Source organism: Zingiber officinale, chromosome 6A, assembly GCF_018446385.1.
Source record: "Zingiber officinale cultivar Zhangliang chromosome 6A, Zo_v1.1, whole genome shotgun sequence".
Classification (NCBI taxonomy): Eukaryota; Viridiplantae; Streptophyta; class Magnoliopsida; order Zingiberales; family Zingiberaceae; genus Zingiber; species Zingiber officinale.
Window position 1 is genome coordinate 144973229 of NC_055997.1, and position 22675 is coordinate 144995903.

Consider the following 22675-nt stretch of genomic DNA (forward strand, 5'->3'; position numbering starts at 1 on the left):
ATTTTCTGGCTAAGATTGGCCAATTCATATTCTTGTTAAATGCTAATTCAATACTATCAAAGTTCTCTTTAGACTTTACAAGTCTTATTATATGGATAAAATGATTAAATGATCAAGTTTTGAAAATATACTATGACATTATCATAATTCGAGGATGATTAAAAAAAAAAGAAAACAAATTATTCACTATTACTGTCTTATTTTCATATTTTTACAAGTGTTCTTGTAGCTTTACTATTACTTTACATACAATTTCATAGTTGTTATCAGTTCACTTCCTTTGCCACTAACAATAATGAAAGAAAGAATTAACAAAATCATAAAAAGGGTGAAGATAACATGTAGGTGTAAAAAAAAATATTCTAGAAATATATTATATATATTTTAATGAAATTAAAATTATAGGAGATATTTTATAATAATGGAGACACTGATAGCAAAATGAAGTCCTCCCAAATATAAAAGTAATTATCATAACTGTTTTTGCAGTAGATTTTGCCCATTTTTACCCATCCATGCAGTAAGTTAATGCAACTAGATGTTACAACCGTAAAGAAGAGAATCATTGTGGTTAGAACAGCAGCGAGCCGTTGGGGTTTCAGATGCATGAGAGCAGAAAAGGACAGAAACTTTGGATTTCTTAATGCGAGTTTGTAGCTGCTAGATTGCAGATATGTGCTCCCGTCTTCTTTTTGGAGGAAAAGAAAAGCTACATGGAAGAGGAGGTGGTAGTGTGGTGCTTGTTCTTTCCCTTCTTCAATGAATCTCTCTATTTCTGGATTGGGTATTGGTTAAAAATCTAACTTTTAGCAACAAATTTGAATCTTTCATGGTAAACCAAAAACTTGAATTTTTATAATGAGCAGGAGTTTCATGATTCCCATTTATCCTACTCCTTTACTAGATTTACCCATGGTTAAAATTTAATTTTTAGCTGTAAGCTCAAGTCTTCATGGTAAGTTGAAGAAGTTTTGCAGTGAAATATGAGATTTGATGATAAAAATAGACCTTTATGATGAACAAGTGAACTCAGGTACCATCTCATGCCGTATTCTTCTTTGAAAGATTCTACGAGATGATATATATTCTGTTCATTTTTCTAATCCAGAGAAGGCAAAGAATCCTCATTTACAAGAGCAAGAAGCCCCCACACGCAATCCCCATATCAATCACTGAATCTAGTCTACTCTCAGGAACTTGTAATCTTCGTTCAACTAAAACTATTCTTCCTAGATTCTGAGCATGTGGTTACTTATTCCAGCCTACCTATAATCTAATAGTCCCATTTGATCTTATCTGCTGTTTATAATAATTAAATCATCAGATGAAGTCAATCCAACAAAAAGGAAGCCTAACTTTTTCACCCATTTCAGATTTTTTTTTCTTCAGCTGGGTCCTGCTATAAAAAGACAATTCTAGGATTCTAATTACTGTTCTTGATCAGATAAGCATGCCTAAGTTAGTGGATAAAAACACTCTCAGCTGTAAAGATTAAAGGATGTGTATCTCTAATTTGTAATAGAACACAAAATAAGACTGTGAAGATGATTGGACTTTATGGAGAGGGAGAGACAGAGACACAGAGAGGACCAATTCCCCAACTTAGTATCTTGTTGTCCTCTGAGAGGTGAGGAGCTCCTCTGTCTGGAGTATTTTCTTCAATGATTACATGTAGAATTAGTGAAATTTGGAATTATTTGATGTTATATTTTACCCTCCCTTTGGTTGTGTTATCCCCCCTTTGGTTTCTTAGCCTTTTGCTATCCTTGTTATTAATTCCTATGGAGATTTGACTCAATGATGGCGTCATCATGGTGATGAGACTGGGAGAGAATTCCAGACTTCTTCATTTGGTATTTATGAGGGCAATAAATGGAAGAGAGACGTTGGCAGGAAGGAAGATGTTTGATAAGCAGCCAAAGTGGTGAGTTTGCAGGTGAAAAAATTCTGTCTTCATTTCTTCTGTTTCCTTGATTGGGTTCATTGAAGCTTCAATGGAATAGTAAGTTCAAGATGGATCTTGAAGTTGAGATGTCACAAATTTTCCTTGCTTTTGTAGTGAAGTTAGTTCATCAGCGAGTCCAAATAATCCTCTTAGAGTTTGGTCCCCTATTTTCCCCCCTTGAAATCATTCTTGAGATCTAATCTTTTTGCCTATTCAATAGTTTTGAATCACTATCATATCTTTGCAATTAAAACAACTTTATGATATCCTCCTCTCCATTATAAACTACTTTGTTAATCTCTTTTCCCCCCCTTTAAAGATACTGTCTGAATCTTTCCTTGATTTTTCAGATATCTTCTCATCCTATGACAGAAGAATCTTTCTGCATTCTTATCAGGAGAAAGATACTTCTGAAATAAAGAATTCCTTCGCAGAAAAGAAATTCTACTCTGATGAGGAGTTGGTAATTTCTTTTATATTTCCCACAATAGTATACTTTGTTCTATTTTTCCTTCTCTTGTGCTCATCTTCCCATCCTTCAGGTGTAACTCTATCATTTCTCTTGAATAAATTGCCATATTATACCCCCTAAACTCACAATTATACCTAGTAGTTGCCATTTTTCTCTGGCTAATTGCGACTTGTTACTTCATTGATGCAAAACAGGAGACTTGAGGATTCAAATTCTACCTTATCATTTTCTCTTCTTTCTTTTTTTCTCTTTCTTTCTTGAAAGAGAAACCTGAAACCCTAGAAATGTTAATGGTATCTGTTAAGACTTTATCTCCTACTTATCCTCTTTTTTGAAAAGGGGCAACAATTTTGTAGTGACTACAGGAGCGAAGACATCAGATTCAGATGCTCTGAACCAGCTCAAGTTTTCAATGAAGAAACATGTCAAATGCCATGACAGTGATTCAGTGAGGAATACAATGTTGAAGCATGAAGAAATCTTCAAGGAACAGGTAAAAAAATGTGCTATTTTAATTGCATTTCTACCCTAAACAAACACATTGTTGCTACTGAATAATTCTATTTCAGTTACTAACTGTGCAAGGAGCACTTGTATAATTCATCACTTTAAAGAAAAGGATCAAATTCTGACTCACCGAGATGAGCTGACTACTGTAGGTTTGTGAACTCCATCGTCTGTATCAAGTCCAGAAGATGCTGATGGTTGAGCTGGTGAACAAGAGAGAAGAGCTCAATTCCTTGCCAAGTGAAGCTACAGAAGCAGTTGCAGAAACAAAGACTAGAATCTGGAGTAGTGCTTCAACCTCAGAGATCACTGAATCTTCTCATGTTAGTAATGTGAACCAACCTGCAGCTTGCAGCACAAGGACAAACCTCCTCTCAAGGGAGCTAAGTTTCTGCTCTCGCAACCGATCATCAAGCGCACATATAGTGGGATTTGACTTCAAACAACCAGTTCAAGAGAACACTTGCATAGGAGTAAGGAACGCCAAACAGCTACAAGAAACATGGTCTGATGATGGAAGTGAACTTGACCTGACACTTAGCATAGTATGTGGTCCTAAAAGCATGGAGGAACAAATGGTTTCACCGTGCCTGAATGCTGATATTGGCTGCTCGGATCCAACTACTAGTGATATTAGGTTGAGGCAGATTGAGCAGGAGAAAGAAGAGGATTGTGGTGATACCTCTTCTGAGATGAACAGGAAAATGTTGAAAAGTCCCCCTTGGATTCTGGATGCTCAAAATTTGAACAAGAGATGAAACATCACAAAATTTTGTTGCTTGTTTCTCGTTGCTTGGATCCTTGAAAAAATGGTGAAAGAGAATTCTGAACAAGGCCTTTTACAGTAGCAGCCAATATCAATTTCTTTATACAGCCAATATGTTTTTTTGGTTTTCAAGTTTGTTAATCTTACTCTTGATTTTTTTGTTTTGTCATTTAGAACAAAAGTGATCCAAAAGTGTAGTATCTCTTTTGATCCCAAATATATTCTTCGGAAACACAATTCTCATCTAGCATGTTGAAACAAGCTGAACTTGGCTGGTAGTTTCAGACTTGAAAAAGTTATCAAAACTTGGAACAAATTTTATATAAAATTTATTTATTTATTACTTTGAAAATATTTTTGTTGGATCAATTTTCCATAAGGAGACAAATCAATGATCACAAAGTGTGGGGAGTCCTTTTTTATCCACCATAATATTGATATTTTATTTTTTTATGATATTTTCATAAATTTAATAGGGTTGATTGTTTGTTGAGTGGGTTTAGAATTTATGGACTTTGGGTCGATTTGGGTGATCCATCCAACTTCACGTGTTGAGCATGTGTCCATATTGTTGGAAATTTTGAATGGGAACAAGAGATGTGGAAAGGAGACTCCATTGTGAATTAGACTCTAATCTCACATTGGGAGTTTGAAGACATTATGATTTGGTTATAATGTATCACAAGAATTGAGGTTGTGAACATATGCATGGGGGAGATTCTCTCTCACACATGGGCCCATAGGGCTTGCAAATCCAAGACTTGGATTGCACTGAACCAAGTTGACTTGTGTGCGAATAAGATCATCGAATGCTAGATCAGTCGCGGCTATTTGGCCATGACCGCAGTCAAAAGTATGAACTCCTATATAAGAGGTCATGAGCAGTAGAAAGAACAAGTGAAAGCAAAGAGATTTTGCCACCTTCGTTCCCCTGGTTTTCCCTACGAACAACCCGTGCTAGGTTGCAATCGTGGTTTTTCTGTTATATTCTGGGAAACAGACGTCTATTATAACCCCAAAGCATAATCAGAGGAGGCGAATTTGTTTTAAGGAAACTGCGTCAAATGCAAGTCTCGACATCTTCCTCTTCCAACTCGACACTCAAGCAGCAATGAACCATTCGGCAACTCGACATCTCAACTGACTCAGTGACTCGGCCAAGTCAGCATTCGGTAGTGGGCAACTCGGCTTTCGGCAGTCGGGCTACTCAGTACTCACCCAGTAAAGTCCCACTCGAGCTCGAAAAATCTAGCAACTCAACCTAACTTTCTAAGCTGACAGCTTAAGATTATCTGCTCAAGCCATCTTGACAGATAAATTTGATTTTGATTTAAAATTTCAATTCAGACTATTCCTCAAGAACAGATCCTCTGCAACTCCAACAACAATCTCCAACAAATTGTGGAATATTTTCCAACATATATGTACATGTGAATATAGAGATTTGACTTCATAGGAGAGACATAGGAGAGAGTTCATTAGATTTGACTTCATTTATTATTGTTCATCCTTGTTCCTTGTTCTTTGTTCTTTGATTGAAGGCTCTCCTACTATTGTTGTGAAAAATCCTTATCTTGTTAATTAAACCCCAGATTTTCCTGAGGCAAGCTGTTTGGTGAGCTAATACTATTATTGTTATCAGACATCACTGTTCAAATTGGAGTTTTGCATCATGCTTTTTGACTTTTCATTGATTTATTACCCAAACAGTTGGTATTGGCAAGGGATGCAAGAATTGAATGAGATCATAGATTGGACTTGATTTGAACTATTTCATTCAAAGTAACAAGAAAAAGTATTATCACTTTGAATGATGGATTTTGTAGATAAACTTATGCAGGGTATGATTCTTATTGTTAGGTTGCACCATCATGATAATTTTTCTATCTTCACTTCTAATGACCTGGTTGGGAGAAAAAGACAATCTACAGCATTAAGTAGGAGAATTAGTTAAGATTCACATAAGAGAAGTCAACTCAAGTCAACTATACCTGCTTCTGGTCTGTGAAGTATAAAAGGTCAAAAAAATATCAATTATATTTAGCAAATTATACTTGATGACTATTGCTGAATTCTAAGAATGTACAAGAATCAAAATATTTATACGGTGATAAGCAAGTCTATCTCCCTCATAGTTGACCTGAGTCATATATCTCTTATGGCGAGAAGCAAAAATTCTATCTTCCTCGAGTCTGTATGTGAAAAAATATGGTCATACATCAAACTCTAACAACATTAAACCTCCTTTTTTTGGTTCTCAAGGCTATACTTTATGAATCAAATATCTTCAAACATTTGTGCAATTTAAAACTCAGCGTTGGAGCTTAATTACATTGCAAAAGAACATCAAAGTGCTGTAATTCTGCTTTTCCTAATAAGAGGTAAGCAGAACTATGTGAAATTGAAAATAGGGGGAAATTGAGCAATATTTTATCTGCTACATCATATAATGATCTCTAGTTAACTTTTGAGTGTTTTGTACTGCATCACCTTAATGGCCACACATCTGTAAGAGTCCTAGACTGTATAATGCTGCTGGATGTTGTCGATGTCGAGCCCCTTTAGCTTGACAACTGATTCCACATGACCCTTCAGAGTGTTCAGCTCTCTTATCCTGCAAAACAATTACCCATTTGTACATAACAGTTTAATCATCTCTTTGGGAGATAAGTTTAATTATGTAGAAATGACATTCCGATGATTGAGTTGAATATTACAGACAACATACCTAGCAATCTCAGCTCGTCGCTTGGCCTGCTCGGCGATCTCAGAGAGCTCAAGGAAGCTGCTCCTGTCAGAGAATAGATTGGTGGAGTCAGGTGTTTGGAGGCCATGAAGCGTTCTCTGTGCAACAGCCCATTGAGCTTCCCTTTCCTCTCTTCCATAGTTCTTCTTTGTGGTAAAGGCAGTCTGCCATAGTATAGACAAGTATGGATGTGAGAAAAATCAGTGGCAAATAATATGGTGTTTAAGAAGTTCAGGCTTAATCTTCACTGAACCTTCTGCTTGAAGAGATTATCCCACGCTTTTCCACTTAGAATATAGCGAATGAAGAACTTGAAAAGGTCCAATGGGATGTAGAAAACTAGACTATACAGCCACACAACTCCGGCCCATCCCCAGCCACAGCCTTTGATTTTGGCAAAACTCCAGTTAGCATAGACAGCAATAAGAGTTGCAACCTGCATGATGAATCCTTGCTTATTCGAACAGAAATTCAATTTTTTAAAAAATAATAGTAATAATATGGTAGACTTTTGGCCCCTGTGTTCATCAATAAGTAGTGATTTTATTGGAGAAAAGCACTGCCGTGTTACTATTCTGCAAACTTATTTTGCACAATAAGCAATAAAGAAAAAAAATTAAAGAGCAACTTAGTCCATGATAGCTCATGTAATCTTCTGAAAATATGATATAAGTCAGATGCAATGATGTTTCCCTGAGATTGAAAGTTACCCTGAAAGCATTGAAATCCTTATTATGCCATGTTAGCCTCAGCTATTTGAAGTCAAATATATGAATTTTGCTGAACCTTACTCAAGGCTGAAAACCAATTAAGAATTATGTCACAAGGTAACTTGTTATAAAATTTATCTTTGCTATACTTGTGGAAATTTCAAATGAAATCAAGTATGCAGAATAATCTTGGCGAAGGCATAACATTCATACAACAATGAACAGATGAGCTTTTGCTTGACAAAGATTATTTGTGGGAACAATCGACATTGATTTTAGAAGATTATGTGGGCAAAAAGGCTTCACTTACAAGTTGTGCAATAACAAAGGCACTGACTAATAGAAGTCCAGGGCGTTCAAGAAAGCTCCAACCGCGTGATCTTGTGACAAAAATGAGAGCCTGGCTAACAATACTAACTTGAAGGTACAGAGCAGCCATCATTTCATGGTCACTTTTCCTTATTGATCTAACTTTGAATTTATCCTGTGTTAACACATCAAAACAAAAAAGAATTTTTTTCATTTGTCAGAACAAGAAAATGAAGGGGAGTCTTGGCGCAATGCTAAAGTTGTTGCTTTGTGACCAAAAGGTCATGGGTTCGAATCCTAGAAACAACCTCTTGCAAAAAAAAAGTAAGGTAAGGCTGCGTACAATGGATCCTTCCCTAGGACCCCACATAGCGGGAGCTTCGTGCACCGGACTGTCCTTTTTTTTTGTCAGAATAAGAAAATGAAAAGCTCTTCGGCCATGTATTTTTATTTCTCTTTCTTGTATCAATAAGCATAAATTTGGATGTTCCTATAGAGGTACTAACAGCGGAAAATAAAAGCAAGTCTTCAGCAATGATTACATTAAGAGAGGGGTTGAACCATGAAGAGGGTGCTTACTGAGAAGAAGTTTGTCTCCCTCATAGCCCAGAAGAAGATGACAGTCATCAAAGCTAAATAAGATCCTAAAACGACACCAGTGGCAAAAATCTCCCTCAACTTCCAACTGTCAGGCAACGGAGATGGTTTCACCCGGTCTTTGGAGATTGTCATGATAGTACCTGCAAATAGAGCAAAAGAGAACATACTAAAAAAGAGTCATCCAGAGAAAGTGTTAAGTAAATTGCAGTAGTCGAGGACCTCACCATCATTAAGTATGGCAATTATCAGAACCATAAAAGGTGAGAAGTCAAATTTCCATATCAGTGCAATAAGCATAAAACCAAGCTGCATAATTTTCCAAGTGAATAAGAGAATATTTTGCAATCAATTTCACATTTTATAACTAGAGACTAAGCTTTCCAGCATACCACAATACGGATTGTAATAGAAACAGCATATATCTGCATACAAACCAAAATGGAGAAATATCATAAAGTTGAATTAAAAAGTAGAATCAAATAAATAGAGCATACAGTGTAGTTTTTCATTCTCTGGAAGATGGCTCTACTTGTAAGTACAGCACTGATAATGACACTGAGACCAGGTTCAGTGAGGACAATATCAGAAGCACTTCTTGCAGCATCTGTGGCATCAGCAACAGCAATGCCAATATCAGCTTTCTTCAACGCCGGTGCATCATTCACACCATCTCCTGTCATACCACATATGTGCTTCTTTTCCTGCAACCTCTTCACTATCTCATACTTGTGCTCTGATTCAAAGATAAATTTGTTTCAATGAGAAAATGGCGATCATTATTGCAGAGTTCAGAAAGCTAGAGTCTCAATTCATGAAGTACAATAAACCAACCAGGGAAAACTCCAGCAAAACCATCAGCCTTCTCAATCAGCTCATCCACAGGAAGTCCAGCGATTGATTCGTCCTTAATTTGGCCAAGGAGCGAGGAGGAAGGATACATGTTTGACCCCATTCCAAGCCTTCTACCAGTTTCTTTAGCTATTGCAAGCTGGTCACCTGGTGAGCAAGAAAGCATGTCAATAAGAGACAAGCAAAAAATGCAACAGTAGATCAAACATGAATAAAGCTATCGATCACCAGTAATCATCTTCACGTTCACGCCAAGATTAAGAGCTCTGCGGATTGTTTCTGCACTGTCATGCCTTGGGGGATCAAAGAGAGGCAACAATCCGACGAACTCCCATGGCCCACCTGAGCTCTCCTTCGTCCTCTCTGGTACTTTCTGTAAACAATGACGCAAAACTAAAACACATAATTGGGCATTGAAACGGAACACCGCTCTCACAGATAAGCAATCAAACACCTGTCGGGCCACAGCCAGCGACCGAAGCCCGCGCTCGGCAAACTTGTCGATGATAGAATGAACTCTTCTCTTAACCTCCTCTCTGGAGTTGCAGAGGCTCAAAATCTGTATTCAGTGATCAAACGAGTTACTTGCAATGCTGCTGCAAACCGTTGAGGAATTATTCCAAACACAATACGGGCACCTGTTCCGGAGCTCCTTTGCTCACGCGATGCCATTCGCCGTCAGCATCGATGTATGTCAGCGCAGTCCTCTTGTCGACTGGGTTAAATGGCAAGAAGTGGACTTCTTGTATGCCCGCCCTCGCCTGAGATGGATCACCGTTGACTAATTTAGTAAAGTCAATATCGTTGGTCAAGAGTCAATTTAAATATGAACCGGCTAAACTAATCAGATCGGTTGAACCGGAGAGGCAGTGTTTATATCATGGACCCGGTTTAAGGTCGCTTTGAAAAAAAAAAGAGCTAAGTTACCTCTTTTGGGTCGGCAAGCATTCCGACCATGGCGGCGTCGATGGCGTCCTGGTTCTCGGTCCTCGAAGCTCTGGCCGCCATTAGGACGACCTGATCCCGATCGACCCCTCTCGCGAAGACCTCAATCAAGTTCTTGTCGACGCTCAGTTTGTTGAGCGTCAGCGTCCCGGTCTTGTCGCTGCAGAGCACGTCCATGCCGGCCATCTCCTCTATCGCCGTCATTCTCTTCGTGATCGCGCCCTGCTGAGACAGCTTGTGCGACCCGATCGCCATCGTCACCGACAGGACCGTCGGCATCGCTATCGGGATCCCTCCGATGAGGAGCACCAAGAGGTTGTCGATCCCGTCCCGGTACTTCCGGTGCTGGATCGGGTACATAACGATGAGCTCGACGAAGATCCCTATCGCGATGGAGCAGATGCAGAAGTTTCCGATGGCGGTGAGCACCTTCTGAAAGTGGCCGACCTGGTTGGTGCTGTCGACGAGGTGCGCTGCTTTGCCGAAGAAGGTGTGCACGCCGGTGGCGATGACGACGGCCTCTATCTCGCCTTGCTTGCAGGTGGATCCGGAGAAGACCTCGTCGCCGGGGTTCTTCGTCACGGGGAGCGACTCGCCGGTGAGCGCAGACTGGTCGATCTTCAAGGGATCCCCCTCGAGGAGGCGCGCGTCGGCCGGGACGATATCGCCCAACTTGATGCTGATGATGTCACCGGGGACCAGAATCGCCGCGTCCTGCTCGGCCCACCGCCCGTCTCGAAGCACCTGAGAACCAACAAGCGATCAAAAAGTAAAATTTTGAATCGGATTTGTGGCTCCTGAGTTCTGATTACCTTTGTTTTGGGGGCAAGGCCGGCCATGAGAGCGGCGGCCGCGTTGCCGGCGTTGTTCTCCTCGACGAACGATATCGTGGAGTTAATGACCAACAGCACGACTATTCCAAGGAAGTCTTCCCAGTCCGGCGGCTTGCCGCCGCCGTTGGCCAGGGCAATGGCTATTATGGCGGCCATTTCCATGACCCAGGACAGAGGGTTCCACATGAACCCTAAAAACTTGAGGATCTTGCTCTCCTGGAACACGAAGCATTTCAGAAAACGAATCGAGTTTATCAAAATAGGAAAAGAAAAAAAAAGAGAAACTTTTGATCCGACCTTCTTCTCCTCGAGCTTGTTCGGGCCAAAAATTTCGAGCCTTTTGACTCCCTCCTCTGAGCTTAATCCTTCTCTGGAACATTTGAGCTGCTCGAAGACTTCCTCCACCGGAATATGTTCCTATTGCAGACATAACGAGCTCAAATAATAGCCTTAATAACAAATACATGTGTTCTTCCTCTTCACCTACGAAGCATGAACTATACCAAAAAAATTTTTGGTATCAGATATCAAAGATAAAAAATTTCTTTTCAACCAGAGAGAATTCAATTGAGAGTTCATTCTCCGACAACTCCACCTCCAAGACAGTTTAAGACGCAAACCAACCAGTCTCCTTTTCCAACTAGCATTCCATTCCAAACGATCCCAAAATGAACTCTTGTTCGATTACTTTTCCATTTTGATTACGTGAAGAAATAAAAAGAAGAACAGAGAAGAGAAGAAGAAGAAGAGGAGGAGACGAGTGACCAACCAAATCGACGGTCTCGTTCTTTATTTCGTCCAAGCTGATGCCTTTCTCTCCCATGTCTTATCTCCTCCGATCCACGGCGCAGATAACGGGACCTGCCTGGCTTTTCCATCTCTCCCTTCTTCCTCTTCTTATACTCCATGAAACAGGGGAAAGGAAGCAGACGATGAGGGGGGTTCGCTCCCAGCTGCTGGTTACGCTACCGGTGACGTGTCGATTCACCTACTTCAAAACAGGCAACAGCTACCTGGCCAGTTCCCACGTCGACACATGGCCCTACACTCTCCGGTTCCAGTTGACGTGTCGGTTCCAGCTCGCTTGCGGAAGCGCTTGCGCCGAAACTAAAGCGAAAATAGCAATGCGATTGGTGGCTATAGTTATCGAGTAAGTGGACCCCACTAGATTTTTTGAAAATAAAATAATAATAATAATTCAAATAATATGACCCACTTCCTTTATTTAGATATAATAGATAACTGTAAAAAATTTAACATTTTAAATAGGCCATTAAATATGTTTAACATTTATATAAATCAATAAAACAACCCTCCCTCTACTGTAGTTATCAGAGAATTGATGCCGATCGAGTAGTTGCACCACAGAGCTAAAATTGATTATTCCACACGTCAAATAAGTTGCACCACAAAAACCTCATCCACGCTCGGAGGAAGTATAATTTGAAGGGGAATTGCCTTGTGGCATCGGCAATCCATGCAAGCAACGATCGAGTTATTTGTCCACGGCAACTGATTAGATATACGTAATTAACAGCATAATGCATGCAATTAATTAGTCCATGGAAGTTACTGTTCCAGTTCATGCATCTGTTCTTGAAGTTAATTTAAAGGGAACGGAAAAGGAAGACTTCATTGATCGATCTCCACCGATTTCTTGCTGCCTCAGTTTGATACATGTGAGAAAGAAGCAGTCATATGCAGCAGCTAGCTGGTCTTGGCTTTCACATGATTTAGGTTTCTTAATGATATATAGTACCAATAATAATAATAAAAAGAGTTCATTGATCTCGTGAAATGCGGGTAGCTGTTTCTGTCAGGTCTTCCATATTCCAGAAGAAGCAAGTCGATCGGTTGTGGTGCAAGGCCTTCGCATTGAAGGTAGATCTTGCTCTGTTGCTCAGGCTCATTTATCACTCGCCGATCGAGGCCTTCACAGTGATCGTATGTGCCATGAAAATTTATTCTTTTCCTTCACGTTTGAAGGTTGAAAATTTAATTTCAACCTGAAAAAGAGAAACAAAAGTACACACACTGCCACACGTACATAATCCACATGGTGCTCAGCGCATCACATGCAACATTTATGTCCTGAACATTGTGGCTCTTAAAATGCTAGCTTTCATGCATGTGGCATTTTGTTCACTCCGAGCTTCCTCAAATGATCGAGAGAGAAAGATGCAAAACCACTTTGTCTCTCTTGCGCTGCTTCATCCTACAATTGTTTGCTATTTTCAACAAAGGATTTGTTGAAATGCCCTAAATTGTTAGACCTTTCAACGTGAGTTGCTCTGGGAAAAGCATATAATTCCAAATACTTCTCGCAATGAAAATTTGACTCCACTTCTCATATGCTCGCATGGCAATTGTACATATCTGCCAATGCCCACTAAATGTCGTGGATGATCAAGCCATCGATCAATGAACAGACAGACGTACATGTTCTCTAGAGATCGTCGGTGAATTAAGAAGATGAGAAGGCATGAAAAGCACTTCAATAGAGGATTATAATGATGTCGAGATCTCGGCAGGCCATTCTTAAGTTAAGGTTCGCATGAGGTATAAAATCATAGGAGAAAGAAGAAATAGGAGAAAATTTGATGGAGCCGAAGAGAATAGAGTCCTTTTGCATGCTTACCTTCTCTAGAGTTTATATAACTGCTAAAAGAGCATCTCTATGACGTGGCATTAATTCATTTTCGTCATCCTTGTATGAGCTAGTAAGAGGGCTAGATCCGACAACCGTTAGTTGTCTCTCCATTCATCAAACGCCACATGTTTAAAGTAGGGCAATCAAGAGACCAGATATAACAACCACATAATCGCTTCTTCATTCGCCTAGTGCCGTGTGTTACGGAATATTCATAATTATTGCGTGCCTGTCCTGGAAGAAATAGTCTTATTATTGAGACGCTTATGTTGCTTCCTTATTTATGTACACCCAACGCTTTTTCAGAGGGCTAGCATAGGATGTGAGTATGATCCAAAGATGAGAAAATGAGGTTGATATTGAGTGCCCTTGATCAGAATAGACGAAGTCAACGACTGAGACAGAGATAGACAGAATGTCAGGATCAAAGGTTGAGTCTTGGATAGAGTCGGTGGCTGGGATCAAGTTCAGGATAGTGTCAATGTCTAAGGTCGAGTTCGGGATAGTGTCAACAGCTGAGGCTGAGGCCAGTATGATGTCGACGACTGAGGTTGAGTCAGGTGCAATGTCGGGATTTGATATTTAGGAGTGGAGGATGTTGGTGATCGAGATCAAGGGATGATGTCGGGATCTGAGGTCAAAGCGTGAGAGATGTCGACGACCAAGGTTGAGGCGGGGATAATGTCAAGATCTGAGACTGAGAGATTTGGATGATGTTAACGACTAAGGTCGAGATAGGGACGATATTGATGACTAAGACTGAGACATAAAGGATATTAAGGTTTGAGACTAAGACATGATAGGGGCAATACTGACGATTAAGATTTGAGACAAAGACATAAAGGATATTAAGGCCGGCATAGATAATGTCGACGATTGAAACTAAAATATAATAGTTGATTTTCTCCCAAATCAAACTTAAATATTTGAGATGAGTGTATTAAATATGTTAGTTCAAATCCGAGGCTAAATCTAATTCTTCTAGTCTAGAATTTTTTTAAATCAAAAGAGACCCTATTTATTCATTAGATGGATAGATTGGACCCCATCTGTTAAATAGATGGGATCAAACTCATCCAACTAATAAATGAACAAGGAATCAGGATCGATCCAGATATCCGGGATCAGAGGATCTCTGCCATTCTTTTTGAGTCACGTTTGATCTATTTTAATTTTGACTGATAAACTTTTAACTATATAAGACACGCGGAGGTTACAGAATTTCATCATCATTTTTAATTTTGACGGACAACTCAATCTGACTTTTAACTATATAAGACAAGTGGAGGTTATAGAATTCCATCATATCGCATGTTTATACTGAAATTCACAAGTTGAGAGCATAAAGGAGACCAACTAGCCAAACTATATTTTAGTATTTTTCAGTATATTTAATTAAAAACTTTGACTGATTTTTGGTGGCTTTGTTTTTTCTCAATGCTTGCAGAGAGAGAAAAAAATTCCTTTTTTAAGAGGGCTTGTGATGCCTATATTTATATGCTTTTTTGTTGGTCTTTTGATGATAAAAAACTAGACTAATACTAAATTCAGTTGCTTTTATTTGTGTGATTGATCTCACCGTTAGTTATGAAAAAAAAGGGGTTCTTGCAGTCTATAGGCATCAGTCTTCATCGAAAATTATGCGTATTGATGGTATTAATTCCATCAAGTGGTAATAGAATAGTCTCCAAACCTATCTAGCGATCTCAATGATGCTTGTTCCTCAAGAAATAGGATCAGAGAAGATGCTTGGTTGACAGTACATTCCTGCACCTTCACTTGGCTAGTCATGAACGTGAGCTTCCGATGGTCGATGACGACGAGGTATTGGATTCTTCATCGGAGTAGTCCAAATCGTCAAAGTCCCAAAGTTCTTCTTTCTCCTCATCCTCACCTGGCAACTTCAACTGATCCTGCACCATCTCTTTGCCTTCGATTATGTTCAGTACCTGCCATCACCCATTTCATCCTGCTCAGTATCACTGTTTGAATGTTTGATCCGAAGAAAAGCAGAGTGAACACGGTTGAGATTTATGAGTCACCCGTGACACATGAATAGTCATGGATTTGGAAAAGTATCTTTTTTCTTCTTGTTGTTAATTCTTGTGGATATTGAAGCAGATCTGGCAATTAACATAGCAACTAGGGTGGTCACTCCAAACTATGCATGATCAGTGTTTAAATATAGTTTTTGATGAACAAATATGACAATCTGCTGTTCATAATTTGATCATCATTGGTTAGGAGCTAAGGCAAGAAAGCAATCTGTTACCAAACGATTACAGTTCCTTGAATTAGATATTTTGATTAACAAATGCAACTTGGTGGTCACAAAGAATAGCCAGGTAAGAACAACTAAGAAAATATCACAAGATTCAGCATCCACTTGTTTCCTTTTTAACATTTTGTCCAAACTCTAGTTGTTCAACTACCTTTCAGATCTACTAGTTTCTCGTTCATAGCTATTGGACTAACCTCGGTCATCGAAGGACGAGATGTTGGTGCCGGTATGATGCAGAGGGATGCGGCGAAAGCGAGCTTGTGTAGCTGCTCGCAGTCGTAATGATCTCCTAATCTTGAATCCACCAGCATTCTTATTGAGCCATCTCTTAGATAAGGCTTTGCCTGCGGTTAAGTTAGTTAAGAATTGATCCAAGTTCAGGAATTGAAGGCCCTGTGCATTGAGCAGGCACTTACCCAACTGACCAAGCTCATGTGAGATCCGTCGACCGGATTCCTCGCCGATATAATCTCCAAGAGGAAGACACCAAATGCAAAGACATCAGTCTTCTCATGCACTATCCCATGCATGAAATACTCCGGCGCCAAGCACCTAATCACACAAAAACTTCATTAATTTTTTAAAATCCCAAGCTACTCTTCCTGTAAGCTGATGACTGAAGTTTAAGTTTGTGTAAATACCCAAATGTGCCTTCTATGGGTTTCACGGTGCGATGAATCCACTCCGATGGAAGCCATTTCGCGAGCCCGAAATCGGATATCTGTGATCGACAAGTAGTTAAATAGAGTTGAAATTCAGAACAGAAACTTCAAGTTGGAAGAACTGAGAGAGCTAGCTACTTGGGGCTGAAAATTATGAGTGAGGAGTATATTGGTGGCCTTGATGTCTCTATGGATGATCCTTCTCTGGCACCCTTTGTGCAGGTAATGCAGTCCCCTTGCAGTTCCTAGAGCAATGTCGTACCTCAGCTTCCACTCCATGGGAGGTCTGCTCTCATCTGCATTAATGATTAAACCCTTCGATCAATGTTCAAGTCGATCAAACAGACTATTTTGAGCTCTAAACCGTTGAAGAAATGTTCAGTACCGTGGAGGTTGGAGGAGACGGAGCCATTGGAGGCGAACTCGAAGATCAAGTGGAAGCCGCGCTCGATGCAGCAACCGATGAGGGGGGAGACGTTGGCATGGCGGACGTGGCCGACGGTGCCCAGCTCTGTTAAGAAGTCCTTCTCTTTCTGCTCTTCCGACGAAGCTCTGGCCATCGTCTTCACCGCGATCGCATGTCCGTCCTCCAGCACTCCCCTGTACACCTCCGCGTGGCCTCCTCTCCCCACCAGATTGTCTGCTAAATCACCCCGAGAAACGGGTCCGTCGTAGGTCCGGATGAAGCATTTGAGATAGGAACGACAAAGCACGAACCTTGGTTAAAGCCATTGGTGGCTCTGTGGACCTCCTCGTAGGAGAAGCATCTCCAAGCTGGCGCTTTCAGTGCTTGGGCATCAAACAGAGGCGGCTCTTCGGCCTCTCCTTTCCTTCTCCGCCTGCCGAATTTAAATAGCAGAAGCATGCTTTTGAGACGCATTAATTCCTAGAGCAAGCTAAGAGCTCCTGAAGCAGTAGAAGACGAACAGGAAGACGAAGCAAGTGTTCCTCAATGGGCACTAAACCAGTCCACCATGGCCGTGCATAGCTTTGCTTTACGAGGGACGTACGCTACAGAGCATCATTAATGAGGAAGGTGGGAGCTTTTAAAGGGGAATCCGAGCTGCCATGGTTGCTTTCTTGAATCACGGAGTCACCTCCATCCATGGCTGCTTCGGCCTTGAGGAAAACTACAAATTACTCGTGCCTTGATGGAGGAAGCTGGATCTTGGATGTGGCGGCAGCCTTTTGCTTGCTTCCTTTGAAGATTATAGCTAGGAATAGGTGATTAGGAATGGCCACCCTGTCCATGCGATTTTAAAGATTATAAATAATAATAATATTATCTAAGCATTTTGGCTCTTTTAATTGGTTTGAAAATATAAAAACTATTTAAAAAAAAAGGTTAAAATGAGAGTCCTTGGTGGTCGCAAGTGCGAATGGGTCCTGCAAGACTGTTGATGCTTGAATTGTCATTGTTTGGAGCAGCAGTGAATAAGTTGTTCGACGAATGATGTGCCCACAGCAGTTTGTTTAACGTTGAACAGTTAATGAGATCGGTTTGGTATCGATTCTTTTGTGCAGGAGAAACGATTCCTCAATAATTAGGTACAGTAGGTGTGTGTATGATCCTGAAGTTTCTGTCATGCAGATGTCTGATCGAACACGGTTCTGTGTCTCTGTCTTATCTTCTGGCAGCGTTTGACCGTGAGAAAGGAGTAGGATCCGTCTGAGATTAGAGGATGGACTGAATAATAAGCTCCTTTTGAAGAAAAAGCAAAAAAAAAAAAAAAAAAAAAAAAAAGGGGTTAAATCACCTAAGATGATAAATTTTTCATTAATTATTAAGATAAATCAAAAAATAGTTATGACGAATGGCGTAAAAGTTTAACATCCCATGGCTACGTATCTCACTTGACAAAAATTTTTTTAAAAATATATCGTAGCTAAGGATCGAATCGTGGATAACATAAAAACTCGTATAAAAGCCTATAATGTTAGTTGTCGGGTAATGCAATAACTCTGATGAAGGCCTATATATGACAACTATGATTAAAAAGACGGAAAATGAGTTTGAATGGTAATTAAGGAGTTGGAAGGAAGATGTTCATATCTGAGACAGTCAAAAGATGAGTAATCAATGAGTTATACGGTATTGACCGAGTCATTGAGCACCAAGGGGGTTGATCGTCGTGAGAACTGGTAACACGGGAAAGAGAGACAAAGAGAATGTGAGGATTAGCATCAAGGCCAACGGATGTCCTAACTCAACCACTTGGACGCTCCAGTTAGATTTCCAACTAGAAAAAATGGAGAAGAAGAATAGTACAGAGGAGATGCGTATATTTTTGAAATCATACTTGTGTTCGCATGAGCGAATCCTTTTATATCACAACTATATGATACCTCTCTCTTCTAAGTATTAATTGATGATGAGACATTTGACATATTTTGGTAAAAATGTCTCACATCATATCTAGGGTCAAGTCACTCACATTTTGTACTATGCAAGATCATGTTGTGAAAGTTATTACGCGTAGGTGCACCATATTGTTATTGGCCGGTGGGAACGGAGGATTTGAGTATATTAGATTACAAGGTGTCAAGCTAACAAATCGAATTAGATAAGTTTGAATGTTGAGTCAGTAAGAGCTAGTACAGAGTAGTGTGTCAAGTCAGTCAAGTTGAGCATCTAGTTGATAGGATCAATTGGAGATGAGCATCGAGTTGTCTCATTGGAACTGAGCGTCCAGTCGATAGGTCAAACTAGAGATGAGTAAAGAGTCATCTTGGTAGAGTTGAGTATCCAATCAATAGGATCGATTGGAGATGAGCAGAGAGTCATCTTGGTGGAGTTGAGCGTCTAACGTCAGATAGGATAACGATTGTCCTGCGAGCTAATGAAAAGACGGAATTGAAAAGAAGATAAGAATAGAAAATGCCAAAAATAAAGAGAAACACATCGTTCTCTAGGTTTTACAAAAAAAAAAACTTTATTTAGAATAATGAATCCTCAAACCGATAAACATGTGTTTATATAAAAAAAAAAACTTTATTTAGAATAATGAATCCTCAAACCGATAAACATGTGTTTATATAGACTCTCTATCCCTAAATTTTTTTTTAAAAAAAAATCCTAATATATGAACTAAATTCCTATTTTGTAAAGAAAGAAAAAAAAATCTTTTAAGAAAAGAAAATTTCTTAACATAAATCCTAACAAAAAGAAATTAATAAAACATAATGTTGATATTGACAAACTTTAACCCATAAGTACAAAAAAATACCCTAAATACTATAAAATAAAAATTACTAAACATAATAAAAAGATATTCAAAGACTCTGAAAAATGCCTAAATGGTGTTTTTTGGGCCAAAAATTTGTTGGTTGTAGATTCCCTGATAAAAAATGTAGATTTTTAAATTTTGCACGCGTGAACGTTGATAAAGCCTGATTCCGAGTCCCGAGTAAAAAATTATGAATCTTTAAAATTCAAAGGGTTATATTGAGTTGATATTGCATCAGTGTCTAGTCAGTAGGACCGACTAGAAATAAGTAGAGAGTGGAGTTGAGCATCCAAACAGTAGGACTGACTAGAGATGAGTAGAGAGTCATTTCAGTGGAATTGAGCATCCAATCGATATGATCGGCTAGAGATGAGTAGGGAGTCGTCTCGGTTTATCCAAATCAAATGGTCAACCCTCTCATCTTAGATATCCCAAGAGAAGGTGGTCTGGTTGACCCATTTGAACTTTAATCTCCATCTCAACAGAACTATTAACCTGTTTGGTACATGTGTAGGCTTCCGATGCTTCCATATCAAAAGAGATAAAGAAGTGGAAAATAATAATGTTCAATGTAACATTGTCTTCCCTCCCCTGCATTATTATTGTCTATCCAAGTATATGCGTCTTCGATCCAATTAATCTTCAAGGTGAATGGTACGGTGTTGTAGATTAGTTACTAGGTTATGTTATTCTAAGAAATGCAAGTGAGTCCTAGCTTAACACCCAACGTCATCAATGGTTTAAACTCCATAGAAAATACCCAACGTGAGATTTGAACCCTAGTTGTAAGGAAATCATCCTTACCTTTTACCACCGCACTATGCCTCTTACCTCTAACTTATTTTTTTTTAAAAATAAAAATATCCAACTCTGCAAACTAATTAATTATAAATGTGATCGACCTAGTCTTACAGAAAATTTGCACCGCACAACAGAGTAAATTCGAAAGAACAAACAGCTCATTGCTCCGTACCCAACATTCTAGGATTGTCTTTCCACTAGAAGAAATTAATCCACAATGTGTTGCAGTTAGAAATTGACTTGTAAATGTCTATGCTTGATTAACTATAGAAGTACTTTATTATTGCACCGTAGCCGAAGGAATTATTTTAATAATCCAGGTATCTAACTCTTCGAACCGACTAATTCTGGAGGTGATCGGTCCAACCCTACAGAAGTTCCCTACTAACTACTAGGATAAATCGAAAAGCGCTCATACAGACACACCCAAACGACTAACATTTTAGACTCGCTTTTTATTAGAAGAAAAAATATCCTATATCCATTAGAGGGTATAATCAATTATCCAGCTCTTCGAACCAATTAATCTTGGGATGACTAATCTAGTATTTGAAAATTTTCCACTGACCACTAAGTAAATTGAAAATCACTCATGAAGACACATCCAGATGAATAATATTCTTAGATCCGCTTATTATTGGAAGAAAAAATTATCTATAATATATTATAATTGAGATTCAAATTTTAAATCCCTTAGATATTTATTAGAAAGTCTAATCATTACACTATAGACAACTTAATTTGTTTTTTTAACATGTGTGAGGTCTGTTATTGGCCATTAATTTAATCATTTAGACATTATGGATTGTTATTTTATATAAATCAACTTATAATGTCAAAAGCTTAAGTTATTGGAACTTCAAAGATAAGCCTAAATTATCGATAGTTATGATTATTTTTAATTTCTATTTAAAATTTATCTTCGATATTTTTGTCCTTTCCTTTTTTTTATTCTTCTTGTGTAATTTTTATATATTTAATGCTATTTTAGGCAACAAACATAGTCAACGAGATCTCTCCTCACCGTCCAATGTACCACGTCATCCAAACTTTTTGGAATAAAATTGGCACCAATTCCAAATTTAGCATACTTTTTCACCTATAAATATCGCATTTGAGTGTTCATCCACATCAAACGCCTTCCTTTTTCTTTTTAATATATAAAAAGAATAAAACAGTTGAATAAATTCCCAGAGCATTAATCAGACATGGCCTCCAACGCCGGCGTCCTGGCCTTGCTTCTCCTCTCCGCCGCCGCCGTCGGTGCGCTTGCCTTCGACGTGAAGGAGATCCTCTCGCCGGAGCCCGACTTCTCCACCTTCACCAAGTACCTCACCGACACCAAGGTGGCCGACGACATCAACAGCCGCAAGACCATCACCGTCCTCGTGCTCGACAACACCGCCGTCGCGCCGCTCGCCGGCCTCTCCGCCGCCCAGCTCAAGGACGTCCTCTCCGTCCACGTCCTCCTCGACTACTACGACCCCGACACCCTCGACCGCGACTTCAAGAACAAGACCGCGCTCATCACCACCCTCTTCCAGACCACCGGCCGCGCCGCCGACAACAACGGCTTCCTGAACTACGCCGAGAAGGCCGACCAAAGCATGTACTTCGGCTCCGCCGCCGCCGGCGCCCCCCAGGACTCTGAGCTCATGAAGGTCATCGGCGCGCGGCCGTATGATCTGTCGGTCATCCAGATCAGCAAGGCCATCATTCCGCCTGGCATCGCCGGCGGAAGCACCGCCGCACCCGCCGGTGGAAGCGCCACCACCTCCCCGGCCACAGCGTCTCCCAAGTCCTCCGGCGACAAAACCACCTCCCCAGCCGTAGAGGCTCCCAAGGACGGCGCTAGCAATGCCACCTCTGCTTCTCCCAAGTCCGACCCTCCGGCAGGAAGCGCCTCCTCGCCCGCCAAGGAACCAGTTTCAGATGCCAGCTCTCCCTCAGAAGATACTCCAGACGACGGCACTGCCTCCGCTCCCGCTTCCAGCGACTCTGCAGTAGCGCCGGGCCCTGCCAGCGGGAAGAAAGCCAGCTCGGCGGAGAGGACGGTGGCTGGGGCCGCTATTGGGCTCGCCATGGCCTTGGCACTTGTTGGTGGGCTTTAAAATTAAGGCCAGGCCCAAGTGAAGAAAGAGAAAGGGAGGAGTTTTACTTCTCTCACTGATTGATTGATTGATTGCATGCGTTTGTAACCAGCTATTTGAAGGCGTTTTTCTTATATCCATTTGGCATTTATTAAAAATTTTAAAAATTGTAATCTTTTGCTTTCCTTCCCATTGTGCCGGTACCCTTGATGGGGGAGAACGGTTATTTATTGATTAATTTGAAAGTAATGCTATTTTTCTTAAGCACAAAAACAGGAAAAA

At 40.1% G+C, this 22675-nt stretch overlaps 4 protein-coding genes across 7 annotated transcripts; 2 read left to right on the forward strand and 2 right to left on the reverse strand.

The window, feature by feature from the left end:
• Positions 1-1504: 1504 nt before the first annotated feature.
• LOC121998498 lies at positions 1505-3937 on the forward strand. 3 transcript variants are annotated; one of them, XM_042553446.1, is made up of 3 exons: positions 1505-1936; positions 2774-2910; positions 3077-3937. In XM_042553446.1, exons 1-3 carry the CDS (start codon positions 1873-1875, stop codon positions 3680-3682), a joined length of 807 nt encoding a protein of 268 aa, XP_042409380.1. In that variant the 5' UTR covers positions 1505-1872; the 3' UTR covers positions 3683-3937. The 3 variants fall into 3 exon arrangements, with proteins under 3 accessions (XP_042409380.1, XP_042409381.1, XP_042409382.1); XM_042553447.1 differs by having other exon boundaries at positions 1505-1924; XM_042553448.1 differs by having other exon boundaries at positions 1506-2002.
• Positions 3938-5937: 2000 nt separating this feature from the next.
• Positions 5938-11538, reverse strand: LOC121998496 (plasma membrane ATPase-like). The gene is made up of 16 exons (XM_042553442.1): positions 11452-11538; positions 10980-11099; positions 10662-10898; positions 9832-10593; positions 9543-9665; positions 9359-9463; positions 9133-9277; positions 8887-9051; positions 8550-8788; positions 8445-8477; positions 8280-8361; positions 8035-8195; positions 7457-7630; positions 6690-6872; positions 6419-6600; positions 5938-6304 (listed from the first exon to the last, which is right to left on the reverse strand). The coding sequence occupies exons 1-16, from the start codon at positions 11503-11505 to the stop codon at positions 6208-6210; spliced, it is 2862 nt and encodes a 953-aa protein (XP_042409376.1). The 5' UTR covers positions 11506-11538; the 3' UTR covers positions 5938-6207.
• A 3348-nt stretch (positions 11539-14886) lies between these two features.
• Positions 14887-17481, reverse strand: LOC121998497 (probable receptor-like serine/threonine-protein kinase At5g57670). Of its 2 annotated transcripts, none has more exons than XM_042553443.1 (7): positions 16993-17481; positions 16661-16918; positions 16414-16571; positions 16255-16334; positions 16030-16165; positions 15808-15957; positions 14887-15281 (listed from the first exon to the last, which is right to left on the reverse strand). In XM_042553443.1, exons 1-7 carry the CDS (start codon positions 17153-17155, stop codon positions 15120-15122), a joined length of 1107 nt encoding a protein of 368 aa, XP_042409377.1. In that variant the 5' UTR covers positions 17156-17481; the 3' UTR covers positions 14887-15119. The 2 variants fall into 2 exon arrangements, with proteins under 2 accessions (XP_042409377.1, XP_042409379.1); XM_042553445.1 differs by having other exon boundaries at positions 14888-15281; positions 16661-16915; positions 16993-17479.
• A 4030-nt stretch (positions 17482-21511) lies between these two features.
• Positions 21512-22414, forward strand: LOC121995435 (fasciclin-like arabinogalactan protein 3). The gene has a single exon (XM_042549176.1). The coding sequence runs from the start codon at positions 21512-21514 to the stop codon at positions 22412-22414; it is 903 nt and encodes a 300-aa protein (XP_042405110.1).
• Positions 22415-22675: the final 261 nt, after the last annotated feature.

Excerpts from the sequence above, each read along its gene's own strand:
- LOC121998497 (XM_042553443.1), bottom strand. The coding sequence starts at position 17,155 with ATGCGTCTCAAAAGCATGCTTCTGCTATTTAAATTCGGCAGGCGGAGA. Across the intron at positions 16,919-16,992 it reads CACCAATGGCTTTAACCAAG|CAGACAATCTGGTGGGGAGA; the intron begins GTTCGTGCTTTG and ends GGGGTGATTTAG. Across the intron at positions 16,166-16,254 it reads CCCATAGAAGGCACATTTGG|GTGCTTGGCGCCGGAGTATT; the intron begins GTATTTACACAA and ends TTGTGTGATTAG.
- LOC121995435 (XM_042549176.1), top strand. The coding sequence starts at position 21,512 with ATGGCCTCCAACGCCGGCGTCCTGGCCTTGCTTCTCCTCTCCGCCGCC.
- LOC121998498 (XM_042553446.1), top strand. The coding sequence starts at position 1,873 with ATGGAAGAGAGACGTTGGCAGGAAGGAAGATGTTTGATAAGCAGCCAA. Across the intron at positions 1,937-2,773 it reads CCAAAGTGGTGAGTTTGCAG|TGACTACAGGAGCGAAGACA; the intron begins GTGAAAAAATTC and ends ACAATTTTGTAG. Across the intron at positions 2,911-3,076 it reads AAGAAATCTTCAAGGAACAG|GTTTGTGAACTCCATCGTCT; the intron begins GTAAAAAAATGT and ends TGACTACTGTAG.
- LOC121998496 (XM_042553442.1), bottom strand. The coding sequence starts at position 11,505 with ATGGGAGAGAAAGGCATCAGCTTGGACGAAATAAAGAACGAGACCGTC. Across the intron at positions 10,594-10,661 it reads GCCTTGCCCCCAAAACAAAG|GTGCTTCGAGACGGGCGGTG; the intron begins GTAATCAGAACT and ends GTTGGTTCTCAG. Across the intron at positions 8,362-8,444 it reads CTATTACAATCCGTATTGTG|CTTGGTTTTATGCTTATTGC; the intron begins GTATGCTGGAAA and ends AAAATTATGCAG.